We start from the raw sequence: 15,663 nt of genomic DNA, 5'->3' as shown, positions 1-15,663 counted from the left end.
GCGTCCTCTGACATCTCTCGCATATTTTGCATACAAATGGCCGCTGCTGCATGAGAACAGATATTGCAGAGATGGCTGATTACCACATCGCAGGCTTCTTCGGGCGAATTAAATTTGCCATGGCCCGGATGTTGATTTGGAGAAGTGATTGTGACAGCGGGGTTAGGTGATGGATAATCAGTTACAATTTTGCGGGAAATGACGACGGCTAACAGAATGAAATCTGATTGGAACACTGGAGTGATCAGCAAAAGAAAACAGCAGCATGTCTTTGTCATCTGAGGAAACTGGCTTAATTCAATGTTAATTAGACTGTGATGAGGCTCTTTCAGAAGGCTCATACTGAATCACTGTTGATTCATGAAATCATTATAATTCTGCTGTTATTGACAAGACTGCTCTCGCAACTATTTAAAAATGATAATGAGGGTCACTACAGGACCACATTAAAAGGAGCGCAGGTCAATAACCTGTCTAGTTTACACACCAAGCAGATGGTTAAAAGGCAAATACGATCATCAGCAGTATTTCAGTGTCTTCATACTGCTGGTTTTTGGGCAAATGGGAAAGACCTACTGTATGTGAGGGGTAGGGCTGGATGTCTATGCTGCACCTCCCACACTCAACTCAAGTGGTTTTAAAGCAAAAAGGAGCTGTCACTTTGAGAGTGGGTGTTTATGCAGCTGTCTCCAACAGAACACTTCTGATTTAAGCCTGTCTTTTAATAAAAAAAACAAAAAAAACATGAGTGGATATGGTAAAAGTACACTACGCTTCTCATGATCACATCAGTGTCTTTGTGTTTAGATGTACTAGCATCACATGATATCATATTTGTGCTATGAACATGTCCATAATTAGAATAATAGTATGAGGTTTTTATACTTTAAATAGAATATACAGATAAATACAGATATAGTTGATTTAATATACCTGATTGATAACCCAAAATGGTGAAGTTTGCCTTTTACTCCCTGGCTGGCACCGAGGAATTTGCTCAAGGACGCACTGACAGGTGGGATTGCATTCGAGCCTTCCAACTGGGCTGTGATCTCACTACACACGGGCCAATCTGCTGCCCCTGTTACGCTGTTATGCTGCCATGCTACGCAGGCCGCACTTAAATATACAGTCACGCCATATTTGACATTCTGTTCATACAGTTTTCAGCATTGGAGCGATGCCTGGCAGGTCCGAGACATTACAGAGATGCAATCTGCATTCACTTGCTGCCAGTCAACAACCCGGGTGCACAAGGGTTGCATATTATTTGTGCCACACTGATGCTGTATTAATACTGAACACTGGGATGCAGCGATAGTCTTACCATGCTCTTCAGCTGCACAATCGTCCTACAATGACAGTCACAATGACAAGTTTGCGAACTGCGCAACTCATAGAGGAAAAGCAGTCATGCTAAAAGTCCATGTGTACGTAGCATATAGCAGCATGGCATGATGGGATTAGATCCTGACACCAGGAAGCGCATTAACAAAGACAGCCCAGGACAGATGCAGCCACCACAGTGGGGACCTCTGTGTTAAGAGGCAGCTAACCATTGTTCACTACTACAAAACCAAAGAACCCAACACATGGTGTTACTGTATGCAACCACATGAAGCACAGCAGGCACTGGTATTCAAAGCTATGGTGACATATTCTCATGTCAACAAGTGGAAAAAAAACAAATATGCCAAAGCCATATCTCTCTAAACCATGACCACGTTAGCCCCCCAGATGCACATGAACAGCCAGTGTTCAGTTAGAGATATTGTTTGGTTCAAGGACAATTTACTCACATTTAGCCAAAGTTATGTTTCGATTCACATCTCATAAAACTTCTATGTTGTTGATCCACGATGCAAAGAGCAAAATGCCGAGCCAAGATCTGTGTAAATTTACTGGATTGCCATTTGCAGCCGCGCCAGTCAGTACGGGAAAAATGTCTTTTTCTTTCTGTTTGCACATGCAAGGATCCAAAGGCATGCTGGGCCCCTGGCCGTGCACCCCGGAACACGCTGAGGGCGGATTCTGTCATGCAGCAGACCAGTAACTTAAAAGAAGCGCTAAGAAGAGCATGTGATGGAATTAATGGGAAAAAAAATGAGCGTGTACAGTATTAACAAACACATCACAAATCAAGAGTTTGGCACATTTGAGTTTCATTTAACATTTTCTTAACTTTCTTAATGTCTTACCTTTGGCCTTTCATCCAAGATTTGCTGGCGGATGTCCTTGTGCTTCTCCAGTAGTCTCTCCTGTCTTTTACTCTGTGCGTCTTCCAACTGCGCACACACACACACACACACACACACACACACACACACACACACACACACACACACACACACACACACACACACACACACACACACACACACACACCCCGCTTTTATGTTCATTCAGTCTTTTTTCACACAGTTTATTTGTTGTAAAGCACTTTGTGCTGCTGTCCTTGTACGAGAGGTGCTACACAAATACAGTTTATTATTATCATTATTATTCTCATTATTTCTACATCTTTATGAGGGACTCCATCAGACCATGGCCTTATCTTCTCTTACCCGTTTGATGTACTGCACCACCTCATTGACAAACGATCTGTTGATCTCCAGCTTCTCTCTGTGGGGAGAATTTTCACAGCATTCAAATCGAGCAACCAGCTGCACCAGAGCTAAATCTTTAGTGACATCTAGTGGTCGCACAAATATATTAAAGTTCCATTTACCATTTGCTGTTAAGGTTCAAATACAGATACTTACTCTTCTGTCACATTCTTGTCTTTAGATTTGGCTTCATTGATCTTCTCTTGCCGTTTCTTGTCCATTTTCTTCTTCAGATCCTTCTTTTCTCTATAGATGGTGAGACAGAGAAAGAGGAAGACAAAGAGGATGAAACTGTAGGACTCCTTCGTGTTCGCGTGAACGTGTGCGTGAGCTGAACACAGTCTTACTTCTCACAGATGTCTCGGAGCTTTTTGAGCTGAGCATTCTGGCACTCCTCCGCGATGGTGGTCAGCTTCTCAACCAGCTGGAGAGAGACACACAAGGAGAGTCATGATTGGACACTGGCAACAAACCAGAGCAGAGCGAGACAGAAAACATCCGCTTTAATTCTCGATCATTTAAGTCACTTTTATTCCAGCTACGTTTGTTTGATCACAATTAAGGAACAATCTCCACCACGCCTGTTATCTTTTGCTTGAGCAAACCTTTGTGACACCTCAGCTGTGCTCACTGTGCAGGACTACTGGAGCAGAAGTCATTTCTTTTTCCACACCACACAACAGAACATGTGCGCAGGCAGCGGAATGACGGCTGTAATATTGTACATGGTGAGCTTACAGCAGCGTTCACTCATTCACTTGTCTGAAGTGATTAGCCTGCGTTAGCCTATCTGAGCTTTGGGACAGATGGAGAGAGTCAGCGCTTTATCAAGTCAGGGCAAGCTCATATATGTGTGTTTGCTCACTCCGCTGCCACATGCAGTATGTGCTTGTTTATATTATGTATGTTTATATGTGCTGTTTGTGTGGGAACAGTGACCGGTACTATAAACTCTGGGAAAGTTCAAATTAGCTTCAAGTGTAGTGGCCATAACTAGGCAGCTTACGATGGGAAATCTGTCATGTGGACTGGAGCTTTAAGTCTTTCATCCATATATGTGCAGTATGTACCGAATGATAATTGTTTAATACTTAACAGACCTTTGGGGAGCAGCATGTTTTTGGCTGGAAATGTCTGTTCTCACAGACTGCAAATCTGTGAGAATAATTGTTCGGCCATTTCTCTACATAGTGGCAAAGACGTTCAAGGCTGTTTAAGTGCATGCAAATGGAATTTCAAAAGGATTCTGAAAACAACAAACAATCCTGTTTCTTGCTATTCATTTAACAACTAGCCAACCCAGCAGGCCTCACATCTATATCCAGTGCGTGTGTGTTTGCGGATACCTGCTTGATGTGTTCTCGTTTCTGGTACTTCTCGCTGTAGTACTGCTCTTGGCGAAGTGTGAGGAGCTGTTGCTGCTGCTGCTCCTTCAGCTCTGCGAGCCTCTGACCGCACTCCTGATCCAGCTCACACAGCTCCTGGTCCAGGGTCGACAGAGAGTGCTCGGACCGACTGGAGACGCAAACACACACACATACACACGCCAGCAAATTAAGATACCTTCTTCTGTTTCAGTACAGTGGTCCTAACTCATTCTGTAACTGGACACTGTGCATGAATACATGTGATATGCGTCTTTATATCAAATAAAACTAGAATGACAGCATTACTAACACAGATACTGACATGTCTGCCTTCATGGCAGCCTGCCAACTGGTCATTAAATAAACTTTTTCTGGAAATGGCGCAACAGAACATTAATGCTAATGTTTGAAGCCATTTCAAACATTAGGACTTATCTTGTACCCTGAAGTGATTTGGTTGAAATGAAATTATCTGTCTTATGCAGTGCTCCTCTGTGCTCCACACTGGCTGAGAGAACTGTTATCTTTGCTGCATGCTGAGTACTGATTCTTCAGCGTGTGATGGACTCCTGAGGGCCCTGAATGAGTCCCTGAGGCCTGGAGGAAGCCTTATCCACTCATTCTTATTCCAGACAAGGCTCTTTCTGAAGAGGGCGATGTCTGCCTTAAAGTGTTTGTCTTGGAGCAATACGATATGCAACAGTGCATTTTGATGACTTTTAAAGGTACATGATGTATTGAGTATTTCTGTAGATGGAAGACAGAAAGTAAGGAATAAAGAGGGACAGGGAGGAAACATTGTACACCATCATGTTTACTATGTTTTGTCATGAACTACACGTCATTTTGTGCCCCTTTTTTCTGAGTCGTGTTGACGTGTTTCTGGTTTCTTTGATGATAGATGGAGCACAAGGATTTCAAAGGCAAGAGGTGAGGAGGGGGAGCAGAACAGTAAGACACGTTGAAGCGGAGAAGAGGAGGGCTACCTACCTTTTCTTACCGTCTCGTTTGTGGCTCTTCTGCAGGGCAGAGCGCCGGCGCTGGTGCTGACTCTGTAGCTCGGACGCACGAGCTGTGTGCTCCTTGATCAGCTCGCTGGTCTTGCGGTGGTGTTTCCGAACCAGCTCCTTCATCTCCTTGTACTGCTTCCTCTGCTCGCGAACAAAGCCCTTCTGTTGCTTCAACTCCTCCAATGTCTGAGCCTCCAATTCTAAAGACAGGACCAACAGAAAAAGATAGACAATAGTGAGCGAGACAAAGTGTAACAGACTGTTAAATCAATGAAACTCATTCTAATGAGTGAATCATGTGGAATGATGAAGTTTGAAAACATAATGTTACCAGTGAGGACGCTCTGAATGATGTCTTCAGTCTTCACTGATGGTTTCAATGAGCCTGGTCAACAAAAGCAAGTTAGTTGCGCAATTAAGTGACAGAAAAACCTCTGAACTTTTCTGAAATGGTTCTGCAATGTACATTTGTAATGAGCTTTTCCAGCTATTGAAAACATGCTGCTGGTTATCTGTACAGTACCTGCAGACTGGGGCTGGTGGCCGACCAGCGAGGGGGGTTTAGGGGCGATAATGGGCGTATGGCTCAGTCCGTTCTCTGCAGGCAGTGTTACCCGCTGGTCCACCTTCGATTCTGAGGGGGCATCACTTCCTGCCTCCACCTGTCCATCACATGAAAGAGTCGACATGTGGATGCATCCAGTCAACGGGTGTAAATACAGCACCAACCAATGAGATTTTTATGTAGAGCATTTTAAATTGTTAACATACATGACAACTTCTAAAATGTGCAGTAAAGTGGACAGTTACAAAGACACAATCAAACATTGCACGTTCTCACAGCACATTCCTCTGCTGCTATCACGATGAACGGAACTTCTATTCCTTAAACTTTAACGCCAAAGCTTATTATAATGTTTAATCACATTCACAAAGGCTGTTTTTGAGTCTTGAGCGGCGGCATCCGTTTTCTCTTGCTGTACCTGTGTCCTGCAGGGTAGTTTGTAGACATAGCTTTGGTAACCCACTCTCAACATTGCTTCCCGCGCTGAGGCTGAGCAGATCTTAATTTCCCCCCCAGCTCCACTGAGTCTCGCACTATACGCTCTTATCTCTGAAACAGTAACGCACTTTTAAATAATCTCTGCTCTAGTCCCGCTAGCCAGATCTTCTCCTCCTTCCACACTCATCTCCTCACACCGTGCTCTGCCTTTCCCTGCTCTGCCGCTTTTGTTGCCATGGTCACAATGTGAAGCAGCTCTCTGTCGGCCATCCCCTGGCTAATCGTATCAGCTGGCAAATCAGATAAAAGAAGCCCCTTGGGAACAACCCTTATTTCCAGTCCCCTCTTCTCATAACCCCAGATAACCTTGCCTTGCCTGTCACCTTAAGTTTCTCCTCAGGTATCGTCTCTTTGTCTGCTCCCTGTTGCATTCAGTCCACATTAATCCTCGGCTACACGTACACTCTGTTAAGCGCATTTAAAATGACTAACGCTATCAAAAAGAGTGATGCGACTGTACCCTTAATGCACAACTTATGCAGTGACCATCCTCCTGCTGTTGTTGTAATGTTGATGGCCCATTAGTGTGAGATGTTCGCAGTGCAATCTTTCCTCTGATATGTCACTAGCAACAAAGCAGACGGTCACTTCCTCTCATGCAGCGACCGCTTGTTAACTCTTGGAGCTGCTTGGCGTTTAGGTTAGAATCCAACTGAAGCCTCTACTAAAGTTGAAGGTCACTGCCAACAGCGGTTTAAACTCAGTTTGCTTATTTCCTGTGTTTCATGTTAGTCAGTGGTTAGTCAGTATTTACATTCACTGCCTATCACCAAATTGCATTTTGTATGTTCTTGAGGCCTAACAAACATGCTGAATGCACAACTTTCCTCATAATACATCTTCAGAGGTGGCACTCTTAATAATTCCTTGCCTTTATTGGCATACTACAGCATTTCTTGGCACATTACCGCCACCAACTGTCGATCGGTCGAATAGCATGAAACCAAACATGCGGGTCCTTGGTGTGAGCCCCATACAAATGTTTTTAGTGGTCAAAGTCTCCATGTACTTACCTTTAAGACTGACCTCAAGCTAAGGTCAGGTGTAGAACTACAACATTACAGACCATTACAGACCTTAAGAGGATCAGTAAGATCCATCTGATTGTCAGTCATGCAACATTCATTTGATTTGGGTTGTCAACCTCGCTCTTTTTGTGAGTGGTGAACGAGACTTTCAACAGGGCGCCTTCGACACACTGTCAGAACTGCTACTTCGTCACATTGTGACAATTATGTTAGGTAATTTTCTTAATGTTTTAAGCTAAAATCCTGGCCATATCTTACACATTGCACCTTTGAAGCATGGCACAATGAAAGTACACTGAGACACAATGACAGACCTCCCCCCAGAGGAAACCTATAATCAGAGCCTGCAGGTAGCTGCTGGAAGAGGCTTGATGAAATGCAGCAACAATACTGCTACAGCTGTGGTTGCAGAGCACTTTATCACGGAGCAACTGCGAATGAAAAATGGCCAAAACAAAGTCTGTTGATAATATCTGTGCTGGACACAGGCTGTGCTTCATAATCCCTCCTTTCTCCATAATGGTGCTGGTGGATGGCTGTGGGCTTTAAAGTACTCTGTGGTGATATTAAAAACCTCCTCATGCTGCTTCTTTCTAAATTGCATATTAATAGAGAGGAAAGGGAACTCTCTCTGCAGCTTATCATTGTGCCTACCTTATCTTTTGAATTTCTGAACCGGTTAGTTCCTGACAATGACGAGAGTGGCCAGCTGGCTGAGGGACTGCTCGTCTCAATCAGCGACTAATCAAATGCACAAAGCTTTCCACACATAGACACAAGCAACAATGAGCACACATCCAGCATGTGGGAGCTAGAAGCATACACACACACACACCTCTTTGTCTCCCTCGTCCTCTCCTCCCTCCTCCAACGTGAGAGCAGCCAGCTGATTGGCCCTCTGCTCCATCAGGTTGACATAGCGAATGGGATTGGACAAAGCCTCAATGACGTCTGAGGAAGAAAACAAAGGAGCATTTTTGTAAAAGCCGAGCGTGATTCTGAAGCTCTTGACCGAAAACATTGTTCAACCGCAGCTTACCTGCAAATGTGTCTGGGACGTAGTCCTTTACTTCGACATACACGAAGAGAGCGGGCAGAGTCAGGGACTGGTTCTTCTCATTCCTCAGACTGATGTAGTGATAGCCTGCAGGGTGTGAGTCAGATTAAGGGTTCATCACATCAAGTGCAGCAGAGCATCCAGATAATTGAAGACACTTCAGGGAAGAACCACAGCTTATGCAGACATTTAAACAAATCTTATTTAGTACCGTCTCTTCTCTCGTTTGTCATGTTTTCATCGTTTCTGTGTATTTCAAATGCTCACTTTTTAATATTCCCTCTATTCTCAACCTGTCCATAAAAGTGGAATTAACAATCACATTCAAATGACGCTTCATGGTGGATGATGAGAGCGGTGCTGAAACAGAATTAGTCACCTGGACGGATGGCTGACACAGGAATGATGCGGTGGCCGATGAACTTTCCTCCCTCCTCAAACACAGCTATCCTTAATGAAGCCAGTGTGGGCAGCACAACCTGAGAAAAATGTACAAGAAGCTCTCATCATCACATAAAAATGACACCACACAGTTGCTGTTTTGTTGCATTTTCTTAAGGATATAATTCACATTTATATTCCGTGTATTGCTCAGGCTTTTCAGCTGTTATGTGGCTGTGCATTACCAGAAGCTGTTTTTGTATTAATACCCTGAGTGAACCTGCAGTAAGCTGGGTCAAAATCAAATTAAACTCTCTGCTCCATGTTAAGATTTTCAAATGAAAATGTTTCCACTGTGTTCGTGTGCACAAAGCCACAGCCACCTTCTTGAAGACAATGGCCTCCTCTTCCCAGACAGGGTTGATGGCATTGCCCTGAGATGTCTTGGTCTTGAACGCTTTCCTCTTGGTGTCCACTGGTAAGCCGAACATGTCGATCTCCACGTACGTGCCTACTTTCTTATCTGACAGGAACTGGCCTGAGATGATCTGTGAAGGAGGAAAGAGAGCCACAGAGCGGCAAAGAAAGCTCAAACACATCATAGAGACAGCGAGAGAGCTTCACAGACACAAAAAAGACAGACACAAACCTTTACAGACAGCGTGTTGGCTACTATCCCATCCACTGTGCTCTCGGTGAAAGGGTCAAAGTGTTTGTCCGGCCGCCTCATAAACTCCGGTTTGAGTCTGAAGCCGCATTTCCCATTATACTCATACATGCCCAGGTTCAACTGCATGGACAAATCTGTGGCGTGAGGACAGAGAAACAAAGGTTTATTTGGGTGAGTCAACTCCACTGAGATAAAACAGACAAACATACTTTAAAATACATACTGTATATTTTAGATTTCCATTTATTGGGCATTAAAAATAAAGGAGTAAGTTTCATCTTCGTTTTATTGACCTTGGAGTACTTAATGATTAGTACCTGTTACTTTTCAAAGTCAATTCAATTCAATTCAATAGTCCTTTATTAGTCCCGCGAAGGGAAATTCCAATTTACAGCAGCATGTGCATGCAAATTAAAAACAACAATTATATACAGAAGAGTGAGATAAGAAGAAATATCGTCCTAAAATTGTAAATACTATTACTGTACAGTAACAGGTTGTATTGCACAGATTATTGCACTGATTACATGGAGCAGTTTTTGTTGTACAGTCTGACAGCTGCAGGAAGGGCGATACCGCTCCTTCACACACTCTGGATGTAGCATCCTGTCACTGATGGAGCTCCTCAGTGCAGTGACTGTGTGTTGGAGGGGGTGGGAGTCATTGACTGTCATGGAGGACAGCTTGGCTGTCATCCTCCTCTCGCCCACCTCCTCCAACAGTTCCAGAGGGCATCCCAGGACAGAGCTGGCCTTCCTGATGAGTTTGTCCAGCCTCTTCCTGTCAGCTGTTGTGATGCTGCTCCCGCTCCAAAGTGGAGTGGTTCATACATTATCCATAATTGTGAAGAAACAAATCCTCTATATCATTAAGGCAGGTGAACAGGGTAAAAAGAGATATCACTGCAAAACTTCCCCACCTGATTATTTATATCAAGATGTTACATTCAAATATGCAAATCTTACACACTCTTTTACATATGTGCTCATTTGCAAAGAACTCTGTACTAAATGTGTATTCTGGATATTTTCTTTCCACTAGTCTGAAAGATGACATGTTATGGAAGCAAAATAGCCCAAAATCTTAAAAAAAAATTGATCAGCGCAATGTACCACTGTAGCGTCTCTACCAAAAAACACGTGTAATAGTCTTTCACTGTCTTCCCTCACCAATGGTTTGGAAGTTGAGGGCCACCAGCTGACAGCCGGCGTTCCAGAAGAGCTGAGGGTTGTAGTTGGATGAATCCACCCGGGTGCCTTTAGGGTAGATCCTGCTCAGCTGCAGTTTGTTGTATCTGAGCAGAGAAGGTTAAGGTACAACTGGTGCTGTCGCTGCTACCACTGACTACTTTTTCAACTACTCAACGCGACGTGCAACAAACTCTGCATGGATTACAGACTGCAAATGACACACAGCATGTTTATCATTCTTACTTTCATGTAAGAAGATGAGCTATATGACTGAAGTCATGAGTGAGATGAAAAATAACCATAAAATTAGATTCAAGCACTGTGACTTACATTAAGTACAAACATGTTTCAGTAAAACTGTGAAGGATACTCCACAAACTCTACAGGAGATTTGGTCAGTTGCTCCAAAGCTTTGGTCTCCACGAAGGACGACATCTGGTAGCTGCGATTGATCTCTGCGGGCAGAGATACGTGATATGTTGGTGATACGCTGATCACAGTGTTCCAGTGTTGGCGGGACAGATTGAAGTCATCACACGTCTCAGTGCTGTATGTTTATAGCCCCTCTACAGAGCCGATGTACTGAGTTTCCATTAATATTTAAAGGATTTCAATCCAAAGCTCAACTCTTTTCTCACTTGAGACGTGGCTGAGCTCAGCATTTCAGAGACAAATAAAATGTTCATGTGGTCTAATTCAGCGTTCTTACATACTTTTAGAGCCCTCAAAGCTGTTGAACTTGACCGGCTGGATGTAGATGACCAGGTTGGACATTTCCTCTGTGGCAAATGCCTCACTGCCTGCTGTACCCTGTACATGAACACACACACACGCACACAAGCAAAATATCTAAATGTAACACAGCACAATGTCTTAAAAAAATGTCCTGTTGATGAGATCTTTGGCGACGCAGAGGAAATAAAATATATATAAAACACACTAGAGGGGCACTGTACACTAGAGGGCAGCATAAGCACATGGCATGTAAACAGCACACTGATCTGTAAGTCTATTATTTCTAACATTTCAATTGTCACTTTAAAGATACTCACCTCATCCATTGAGCCCTTTTTACAGTCGTCATCATCATCATCCTCATCCTCGCTTTCTGCCTCCACCTCACCTGAAACCCGAGTCACAAAAATGGTCACAGATAAATAATGCTGAATCAACCAAACGCGTGTAAATTTAACTGACATTTCCACATAGTTGATGCAAAATGTTAGGCAGGTGGGTTTGAAAGCCTTTAAACAAGTCTTTATCTGGGATCTGTTGCCTCTTTTAATGCAGGGACATAAACAAGGTTTACACTGACAGGTCCCGACCCACACAGCTCAACGACTGAGGAAATGAATTTCAATGTTGTTTTGGTCAAGCCGACCCAGCCTCTGCACCCGCATAATGAAAGATCTACTAAAGATTTGCCACTGAATCTGAGGTCACACTGAAATTAATTTTAGCAGCGTAATGGTTGAACTGACCTACAGCTTCTGCAGCCGGCCTGATGAGAGTGCTACTAATGATTTCCCTCTGAGTCTGAGGTCATGTGCTATGTATGACTCACCAATAGACTTTCTGCCCTGCGGCCTCAGGCTGAGCTCAGCACCCTCAGAAGGCTGCGAGGGATCTGCCATCTCCTCTTTGGTTGAACCTGTGTGGAAAAAACAGAATCATCAACACCAGAACTGCATCCTGCAATATGAGCAGGCCAAACTACTACATGACTGCAATACGATACGATCCATAGCATAGCATGATAAACTGACAGCTGCTTCAAAGAACAGGTAACAGCCACGCTGAACCAGTGGTGTAAATGTCTTCATTTACATTTCAGATGAAAGAAGAGATCTGGCTGCCTCTGCCTTACTGAGCGCTCACAGCACAGAGATGTGGAGCACCAAGATGAGTGGGACTTTTTCTGCCCTGAGAACTGGCTTTCAGGCCACATAGAGGCTGCCCCTAAACCTCTGGGTGTGGTTGAACAGTCAAAAAAAGTATGTCCTATGTCTTTTCCGAAACGCTTTTCCTTGACTTCAATGGAAAACATCATGAAGTCAAATGAAGATATGAAGGAGAATTCAGAAATACGAAAAAAAAAGACAACGGCGGCGCTGAGAGAATCCGACTGCACTTTGACTACATAATTATGCCACAGCGGATGTTATTGACGTGGGCCTGCCGTGGTTGCTTTAAATGCTGCTGCTGCAAGGAATCGTGGGATAGCGTTATCTTCTTACGTTTCATAAAGGAAGGGCCAGTGCACCCTATGCTAAAGGAGATAAGACAGGAAGCACTGAAGCACCTTTCTTTAGCGTTAGAGAATTGGACAGAGCTGCCCACTCAGTAAGGAAACTTCCTTAGCAAAAAAGACTATTTGACTGAAAGCTCTGATAACTGCAGCCTGTTGAACATGCCTGACAGACTCCATGAACTACTGCATTTTGGGAAAAACAGTCTGTTCACACAGCCACAAAGTCATTGTGTGCCACTTCAAAAATCAAACCTATACACCTGCATTGATCTGCGTTTGTCCAACACTTGTGCTGCAAGTCATTTCTTCCACCAGAGGGCAGTGTGTGTTAGGGTAAGACTGAGCTTACAGTGCGGCTACTAGAAGGAAATTCTAGGTAATTGATTGCAAGCTCTATTATAATTTACAGAGAGATAAACTGTTTGTATGAACATGAATAAATACTGGGACATATAAAGTAAAAAAGAAAACACTGAGGCATGCATGTACGTGCACATGTATAAAGGCCATGCATGAAGTGTAGGAAACCCCAACGCAGATATGACTGATGAGGGAAAACTAAAACCAGAGAGCAGCTGTGAAAATATAAGAATCCATAAACTGAGACACTGACACAATGAAGGCCACTACTGGCCTGTGTTTAAGACGCCCCAGTGACTACCAGTGTGTGCGCCTGACAGCGAGTATATGCAACAGCCAATAATACCTCCAGCTGATGGAGAGGGCCATGAAAATGATGAATGATAAACAATAGCACTGTTTTGCTCCAGCGGTTCAGTTTCTGGACGGCACAGAGGTGTGGGGTCCACACTGCAGACGGACTCAGACAGTTTGGCTACATTTTACATCTGAAACATCGTAACTCAACGGCCCCGGCGTGACTTGATGGCTCTGTCTGCAGGACAGGAGCGCTGTACCTGCGCTCGGGGAGGAGGGCTCACACACGCTGGAAGAATCGCTGTAGGTGTTGGAAACCTGCTCCGACAGCTTCTTCTTGGTGCTTCCGTCCGTCTTGTGGTGTTTCTTCTTGTTCTTCACCAGGATCTTCCCCATCAGCTCCATTGGGCTGGGGAGTGGCACGCCAGACTCCAGCTGGAGGACAGAGAGGAGGAAACAATATACAATAAGGTCATGAATAATGGAGAAAGGCACAGACACAGAGGAAGTTCATGAGAAAGATTTCTTCAGAATAAAGCAACACTCTGTTGTATGATTGTATGATCTGATGAAGGAAGGCTGAAGGTTGCTTGCTTCAAGTTCCAAAATGTTTCTGTGCAGCTCAATTATAGTCATAATTTACAGAAAACACTGAAGTTGTTTACTCATTACAGAGTCATTCAAAATGTAAATTCACTGTTATTCTGCTCAAAATTCTGCTGAGTGGAGCTTGTTAGTGACCTGAGGATCAGCGCCGAGCATGACAAACTCTGTTGATGTAACGACTCAAAAGTTTACACTTTCAACATTAAAATCAGCCTCCTGGGGGAAACTGAGCGTTAAACACAAACATTCAGCTTCTCGAGGGAGCTGGCGAGAAGTAGGCAGATCTCTGATTTATTTATGGGGTACACTGCTTTTGGATCACAGTGTTTAGGGATATTAATTATGCATTATTGAGCAAGTCAGCAGTGAGGCTGAATACACACTCACAACCGCCGAGTTTATGACTTATAACCAAACTTTAAACATCTTACTTTTACTTGACTTCTTTCAAAGCACAGAAACAGTGATTCATACACCAAACTTAAGTCAAGGTTTTCTACGTCCAATAACTGACTCTCCCAGCTGCCACACACATCCATCTACACCTTTCTGCTGTTGTTGGAAAGTGACAAAATAAAGATTAGATGTCCCGCTCGCCTAGGCTTCACTCAAACAGCTTCACTTATAAATGGAACCAGTTCCACATTGGATGGGTCACGTAATCTTGACTGCACTGAAATGCACAGTGCTAAACCTGATTGATTAAACCACAGTTTAGGTGGATGGATTCAATTAATCTTTTATCCCAAATCCCCAATCCTTCTGGTGAAATGAGGAGAGTGAAAAGTAGGCACCAGCAGAACAAGCAGAGGAAGAAAACGCTCTGAAAAGAGATTCTGCTCTAAGACCGCTCTGCTTCTCATCACGTTCAAGCCTCGGCATCTGACCAGCGGTGGAATGTAACTACGTTCATTTATGCTTCTTCATACTTCTACTCCACTACCTTTCAGAGGGAAATATTGAATTTTTACTCTACTTAGGCTTAGACTAACCTCTGTTTCTGCACGCCTCAGGCAGATTATCAGATCAAGGTTCACCTTTTCTGAACTTTGAACCTCTGCAAGCACCCTTTGCAAGACTCTTCAATGTCGAGTCCACTTTAGAAAAGGAGGAACAAACCTTTCCTTCAAGAAGGATTGCCTGTTTATATTCTTGTTTGTATCATTATCTCCTCAAACAATACAAGTAGAAGATGAGGAGGGATGCTTGCATGACCAACATTAACTGCAGGGACTGTAATAGCACAATGAAGTCTTCGATTAAGGCTGGATCATCTTAAATTAGTGGGATGTTGCTGTTAGCCTGCTAGCTATGCTGACTCCGACAGCTTATGTTTGCTCTCCTGCCCACATTATTCTCAATCCTGCCTGCTTTGTGCGTGAGTACGTCTCGCCTTGCCAACTCTACTCTGTCCGAAGCTTAAAAGTAAGCTTCAACGAGATTAAACAAACAGCAAGAAAAATAGGTTTTCGTATTTATTCACACGTTTCTGCAATACGGCCCTCATCAGCATAATGAGGGCAATGATGAGAGCCGTATAAGAAGAAAATATGTTTCTGGTGAATCAAAGTTTGAAGGAATATCAACTAGTTTTTTGGGGGGAAAGCAGACTATTTTCAGTTCAATTGTAAAAAAAAAACAAAAACAAAAATGAACTTCAGCAGTCTCATTCACCACAAATGTCAGTTTTGTGTAGTGGAGATAAAAGAGGAGCTTAAATTTCTAAAAAAGCTGTAATCCTCTTTATTCTCACCTTCGGCTCAACTGGAACCAGTCA

General features: G+C 43.6%; 1 protein-coding gene across 2 annotated transcripts in view; it reads right to left on the bottom strand.

Annotated features, from left to right (window-relative positions):
• plcb1l (phospholipase C beta 1-like) overlaps positions 1-15,663 on the bottom strand; it is a 103,495-nt gene that overhangs the window by 11,075 nt on the left and 76,757 nt on the right. The window contains exons 14-32 of one of the 2 annotated variants that reach the window (XR_011603344.1): positions 13,541-13,715; positions 11,937-12,023; positions 11,425-11,495; positions 11,086-11,182; positions 10,743-10,827; positions 10,352-10,476; positions 9,162-9,316; positions 8,896-9,060; positions 8,511-8,610; positions 8,114-8,218; positions 7,910-8,025; positions 5,507-5,645; positions 5,315-5,368; positions 4,974-5,183; positions 3,953-4,121; positions 2,954-3,030; positions 2,763-2,852; positions 2,565-2,622; positions 2,199-2,285 (exon numbers count right to left, since the gene is read on the bottom strand). Coding sequence is in view for 1 of the 2 variants with exons in the window: in XM_070987296.1 (XP_070843397.1) it covers positions 2,199-2,285; positions 2,565-2,622; positions 2,763-2,852; positions 2,954-3,030; positions 3,953-4,121; positions 4,964-5,183; positions 5,315-5,368; positions 5,507-5,645; positions 7,910-8,025; positions 8,114-8,218; positions 8,511-8,610; positions 8,896-9,060; positions 9,162-9,316; positions 10,352-10,476; positions 10,743-10,827; positions 11,086-11,182; positions 11,425-11,495; positions 11,937-12,023; positions 13,541-13,715 (2,175 nt within the window). In the remaining variant the exon portion in view is untranslated. Of the gene's footprint in view, positions 1-2,198; positions 2,286-2,564; positions 2,623-2,762; positions 2,853-2,953; positions 3,031-3,952; positions 4,122-4,963; positions 5,184-5,314; positions 5,369-5,506; positions 5,646-7,909; positions 8,026-8,113; positions 8,219-8,510; positions 8,611-8,895; positions 9,061-9,161; positions 9,317-10,351; positions 10,477-10,742; positions 10,828-11,085; positions 11,183-11,424; positions 11,496-11,936; positions 12,024-13,540; positions 13,716-15,663 lie in introns of both variants that reach the window. The other variant, XM_070987296.1, reaches the window with a different exon arrangement.

This window comes from Chaetodon trifascialis, chromosome 19 (assembly GCF_039877785.1).
Source record: "Chaetodon trifascialis isolate fChaTrf1 chromosome 19, fChaTrf1.hap1, whole genome shotgun sequence".
Taxonomy (NCBI): Eukaryota; Metazoa; Chordata; class Actinopteri; order Chaetodontiformes; family Chaetodontidae; genus Chaetodon; species Chaetodon trifascialis.
This window is presented reverse-complemented; position numbering and strand designations above follow the sequence as displayed.